Source organism: Lipotes vexillifer, unplaced genomic scaffold (assembly GCF_000442215.2).
Source record: "Lipotes vexillifer unplaced genomic scaffold, Lipotes_vexillifer_v1.1 scaffold796, whole genome shotgun sequence".
NCBI lineage: Eukaryota > Metazoa > Chordata > Mammalia > Artiodactyla > Lipotidae > Lipotes > Lipotes vexillifer.
The window spans coordinates 3172588-3178587 of record NW_006773072.1 but is presented as its reverse complement, the minus strand read 5'-3'; the positions used below and the strand labels follow the sequence as shown (position 1 = coordinate 3178587).

The window sequence follows — 6000 nt, the reverse complement described above, 5'->3', positions numbered from 1 at the left end:
TCTTGATGCTTGGTGACTTGGGGTACATTTCATAATCTCTCTGTGCCTCCGTTTTTCCCTGTCAGATTGTTCACGATAAGGTCCACCTTCTAGGGTTGCTGGAAAGCTCAAAGGAGGGACAGAGTTTGGAGCCCAGGAGGTGCCATAGAAGTTCTTGTTGCTGTGATCCTGCTGTGCTTGTGCAGGGTTTTGGCCACTCTTGCTGAGATGGGTGCATCTTGGGGCTCCCAGAGCACATCCTGGATGTTTGTCTGCTGGACACCCCGGCCCTGCCTCGGGGGAGTTCTAGGGGCCCAGCAGAACTTGCAGATAGGTCCCCCTGTGTGGCTTGCTAGAAGAGTGCCAGAGCTGGAGGGAGACTCCTGTTTTACGGACAGGGAGGGGTCAAGGCCGGGAGGAGACGTTCTTCCAGGTTCCCAGGGCAGATGGATCCAGGCAGAGACAAGCTGCATGGGGCCCTGGTAGGACCCCAGGGTGCACGGCTCTTTTGTCTGCGTGCAGCACCCTCCCACCTAGGCTCCCATCCATCCTGAGCTTTGGGGACCATGTGCTGTCCGTAGAACACACGCCGCCACGTATTTTGTAGATGGGAAGCCAAGGCCCAGGGAGGGGATGAATGACTTGGCGAAAGTCATGTGGCGGGATTCCCATGCCCTGACTCCTAAGCAGTGTTCCTGCTGCTTTACCAGGGTTTTTGAGAATCCCAGGCTCTGTGTCCCCTCACTCTCCCACCGGTGACTGGTTAACAGCTCTCACGTGACCTCATTGCCTGAAATGCCTCTGCCCGCTGCCTTCCCAGTCCCCGAGGTCACCTACTTCCCTCCTCTGGACAAATCTCAGTCTTGGCTTCCCTGGAACCCATGAAGTCCAGCTAATTGCTGACTGACTCCTGGGTCTGTTGAACTGGAAAGGTCTTTGCCCGCCCCCCTTGGGCCTTTGTTACTCATTGACCTGTGTGATGGTGCATTGGGTCTGATTGCTGGAAACCCATGTGGCACCTGCCGAAGCTCTTCTCTGTGTCCCCTGCTTGCTGGGCCACTCGGGGACTAAGAATGTATAAAACATAGACTTGTGTCCCCACGGATGTCCGCGGTCTCTGAGGCAACCAGAAAAGTGCACTGATTAATTAAGCAGCTATTTGCCAGATTCTGTGTGCCATAGTTTCATTTAAGCCCCGCTGCTACTCGCTGGGAACAGGAGTTGTTATGCCCATTTTATAGATGAGCAGACTGAGGCTCAGAGGTTAGATCACAGAGTCAATCAATGGTGATGCCCAGGTCTGATCCTCAAGTCTCCCCGCCTAGCTCCTGGCTACCTTTCACTTCTGCGATGTTGGTTTTCTCAGAATTCCTTCTGGGCAAGTAGGTGGGAAAGGAAAATGTGGTATAAACCAGTCTGGCAGCTGGCGTTGTGACCTGGAGCCCTGTTTGGGGCATGGAGTGGGGTTTTAGCAGAAGGAGACCTGTCCCAACCTCATTTCCTGTCTGGAGTGGCTTCCTTCTGTGCTGAGACACAGTTGGCAGGTACGGCCCCATCCCCATACTGCAGGGTGGCTGGGAGTCGGACTCCTGGGCTCCCACCCCTGTGCCCTGTGCGGCCTGGGCCTGTAACCCCCTGTCCATTGCATGATTGCCTCAGCCCTTTTCAGTCTGACACTGCGCTGGGACTTTTCAGGAGGCCGTGGAGAAGGGCAGGGACGGGCATCCAACGCTCGGTCTCAAGTGCAGGGAGAGAGCTTGCTGAGCCAAGTTGGGCCTCAGGTCGGCTGCGGGGAGTGACCCTGGTGTGACCCTCCGAGTGGCACCTGGTGGGGGTGGGGGCACCAGCCAGAGCACCCAAATCAGGTCACCTCCCATCGGTCCCTGACTTGTCACATAGTAGAGTTGTCAACGGAGCTATCAGGGGTCCTTTCTCTCTTTGCTCAGTGCCTGTCGCATGAGAACCTACTGTACGGGAAAGCCACCTCCGAGTAAATCGCCGTGCAGTCCACACTTGTTGGAACTCAGATGGTGTTTGAGGGCTCGTCTTGCCAGGGGGGCGGTGGCAGATGATAGGAAGGGGGGGCACGAGGGGCTGCTGGGAGATGTCCCTGGCTTCACCCAAAGCACGTCAGCTTTCTTCTTAAAGACAATCAGTTTTTACGTACTGATCTTCCTTATAAGGTTTCCTTTAGGCAAACAGCTTCTGAACCAAAAGTCTGCGAAGTTTTTGGATTGAGGCGACAGAGACAGGACGAGGGCTGGCCTCAAGTGGCCTAAGTCGGCAGAGCTGGTGGCAAGCAGACTGTCGTCTTGCTCCTCCAGTAGTGCAGGGAGGGCGGTGGGGGGCATGGGGAGGGGGAAGGTTCAAGGTGCACCTTCTGCAGCCCATTTGGGCAGCCTTGGTTATTGCGGGCAGTGACCTAGATGGAGGTCCCGGCCAACTCTTCCTGTTGGGACATTTGCAGTTACGGTTATCAGCTACAGGCTGCCCTGGGCCTGCAGGCACCCCCCTGCCCTGGTCAAGGAGAACTGGAGCGTCCCTCTGCTTTATCTGGTCTCCCTGCAGACTTCAGAGTCCTGGGGACCTCACTAGCTGCTTCTTGGTCTAGACCAGGGTGTCTCAGCCTCTTCCCTACTGGGACCAGATAATTCTGCTGCGGGAGCATCTTGTGCGCTGTGGGATGATTAGCAGCTGCCCTGGCCTCCACCCACTAGATGCCAGTAGCATCGCCCAGTCACGGTGATCAAGAATGTCTCCAGACAGCGCCAAATGGTGGTGGTGGGGGGGAAGAATCACCCTCGTTTAGACAAACACCGGGATAGCTCTCCGTGGGCTCCGCCCTGAGCCTCCCCAAGGCCCTGAGCACATGGAGGGTGGGGCTCCGGGAGGCGCCCTCACCCAGCCCTCCCAAAGCAGCGATTCTCAAATGCTGATGTTTAAGGGATTCGTGCCAGTTTTCAACCTGCTGTCTCTTGGGGTCTGGGAAGCTGGGTTGTCGGAAGGAAAATAAGGTGTGGAGTAAAGAGATTTCTCTGGGAGCATGTTTGGGAAGCCAGGAAGGTTGGACTTGAACTATTTCTTGTTCTGAAAGAGGATGAGGGGGCAGGTAGAGGCCAACAGTCTAGTGGGATCATGGCATCTGGCAGCCAAGGAGACGTGAGCACACCGGGCTGAACTGCAGTCTGGGATGAGCCCTTATAAATGTAGACCTGTTTTCACAGTGTTTCACTCTTGTGGTCTGGTGATCATGTAAGAGTGAATTTACGTACAAACATTGCTCTGAAGCTGCACAAAAGCCGTTCATCTATCTATTCAACAAGCGAGTTGAGGCCCGACTTTGCACCTGGCTGTGATGCTAGGAGCTACAGGTAGGGAAGGGAAGGAGCCGGGTAGGCTACCTGTCCTAAGGAACTCGCACAGGGGGCTGAAGGAGGCCTGCCTGGGCCCGCCCAGGGGGTAGCGGGAGACCCCGACTTCATCCCTGGCTTCTGAAGGAGCCCCTGTGAAATGTAAACTCCTTTCCCTCTGAGCATGAAGGGTGGCGTTGCCAGAGCCCCAGGCTTCTGGAAGTCTCCCTGGGCTATGTAGGCGAGGTGTCCCACGGCCGGGGTCTCGGGACCACGAACACGCTGAGTTAGCAAGGCCGACAGACCTTGGCTTTTCATGCCTCCTGCTTCCAAGCTGGCAGCTGCCCAGCAATGTTCACAAATATAAAACCGACTTTGTTTTCAGAATGTTCTGGAGCCTGGACTCCAAAGGCTGCATAAAGGCATTCTTGTGGCGCTGGTTATCTACTGGGGAAAACCGTGCCGGGGCCCCAGACCCGAGCGTCCCAGGGAATCTGCCCACGGAATGCCATGTACGGCGGCGCAGGGCTGGGGGCCGGGTGGCCCCTGCTCTGTTGCCCGCTGACCTCTGAGAGATGTGTCACAAAGAGGGCTCTTCTGGGTTCGGGGAGCTGGATCTTCAGAGGAGCCCCGGGCTGAAAGTTCAGAGACTTGCATTCTCTCTCTGGCTGTTAACGTCTGCGGGGAGCTTGGGGCGAGGTCCCCATCCTGGAAAGGAGCAGCGTGAGGGCCGAGGTCAGGCGGCTTTTCACCAAGTACCCGATGCGGAAGCTCTGGGTCTGTGACCTGAGGGTCCCTGGCCTCCTCCTGTCACTTACTTCTTCTCGTCAGCCTCTGCCTGCAGCACGGAACCCTCCTTCTGGGCTCTTTGTGCCTCACCCAGTACTGGTGGGCGCTTCGTTCTCCCAGTTTGACTATCCATCCGTAACAAGAAACGTTTATGCCACCAGGTCCTTGATTAGGCACCCAGGTGTGTGCTCAGTAACTGTCACCACCCAAGCCTCGCTCCCCAGGGAGTCGATTATGGTGGCATTTCCACTGCCCGAACTCTGCTCAGCTTAGCTCTTTTGGTTCTGCACTTGCCTGGGTGTCAGAGCCAAGGAGGACCTCTTCTGCCCCACCCCGATCTCTGACCCCATCCTGGGCCTCCCCACCCCCTGCTCTCCCACCCCTGCTCCGGCTCATGCAGTGCTTTTTGCCTCGAAAGTCCTTTTTCTTTCAAAATCCTCCTGAGTGGTCAGTGGCAGACCCCTTGGCTTGAGGTGTTCCCTGCCCCTCTTCCCCCCACATGCAGCCCTGCACAGAGCTGGACACAGGGGCATCTGCGTGGCCGCCCGTCTTTTGGGGCCCCTCTAGTCTGAGGAAGGAGGAGGAGGAAGCTAGTGCCCCCCCTGCCTGTGGCGGCCACCGCGGCCTTCTGTCCCCTTTCGGTCGTCAAGCTGGGGCTGCCTGACTTTGGGCTCGGCGATGTGGGTCTCCTTCTAAAATGCAGGGAGAAACGTCCTCGGTGTGGTGGGTGGTCCTGGACTGGGTGTGAGGGCCTGGTTTTGAGTGTAGATGCGTCCGTAAGCCTCAGTTTCCCATCCTAGGAAATCTACTCCCCTGGGTCCCCAGGGGCAAGAGTGGGATGGGATGGGGCGCTGGGTAGGAGGTAGGAGCTGCTGGGCTGTGCAAGTGAAGGCTTGCTCCCTGGCCTCAGATTTGCTCCTTTCTGAAAACATGTCTCAGCAGGAAGCGCTAACCTCCTGGTCTCTGTCCCTTTGTAGGCAGGTGACAGCAGGGACATGTCTCGGGAGATGCAGGACGTGGACCTCGCTGAGGTGAAACCTTTGGTGGAGAAAGGGGAGGTGAGTGGAGATGCCCCTGGCTGACCCCATCCCGTGCCCACTCGTACATGGGCATACGTGTGTGCACAATAGGAACACGCATGCATGTACACTGCCACGTGTGTATACATGCACACACACGCACATGCCCACTGCTTCCTGGTTTCCACAGGTCACCTTGTCCAGGAATACAAAGGGACAAGAGGTACCAGTCCAAGTCCCAGCTTGGCTCCCGAGTGCTAAGGCACTGTGGCCAGGCCTCTCACCCATCGCTGGCTTTTCTGCCCTCTCCTCACTGATCTCTTTTGTGAAGTAAGGACATTGAACCAGAGTTCCTCTAAGCACCTCCACCTCTGGCATCCTGTGGTTCTGAAACCTGCAGCATGAAGCCTGTTTGTCCATCGACTCTGTCTGCCCCATAGCTTAGAGGTTAAGGCCACGTACACTGGGACCAGACTCTCTATGTTCAGATCCTGCCTGTGACACCCTGCAGCTTTGTGACCACCGGCAAATCCTTCAAGCTCTTTGTGCTCCAGGCCCCCAACTTTAAAAAACAGTGACACTAGGACTTATGTCATGGGGCCAGGGTGAGGATAGAGTGGGTTAATTCATGTGGAGCCGTTAGAACCCTGTCTGCCCTGAAGAGCTTTGCTCATGAGCTCTTGTTGCTACAATTATTACCATCTTTTTGGCCAAACCTTTCAGGTCGACAAGCCCTTCCTGTTGGAAACGGAAGCCCCTGCCCTACAGCCCAGCCTGGCATGATCCATCCTGGACCGGCTGTGGATGGATGTGAAAAGCCTTTTCATTTACATAGTTGACACTGTATTTTTAAACTATGTTCG

The 6000-nt window shown here is 56.2% G+C and overlaps 1 protein-coding gene across 1 annotated transcript in view; it reads left to right on the top strand.

Annotated features, from left to right (window-relative positions):
• Positions 1–5098: 5098 nt before the first annotated feature.
• The window catches only part of NDRG1 (N-myc downstream regulated 1), a 41729-nt gene continuing 40827 nt past the window's right edge, over positions 5099–6000 (top strand). Inside the window, exon 1 of the mRNA XM_007448000.1 lies at positions 5099–5176. Within this exon, the coding sequence (XP_007448062.1) occupies positions 5114–5176 (63 nt within the window). The 5' untranslated portion in view covers positions 5099–5113. The remainder of the gene's footprint in view (positions 5177–6000) is intronic.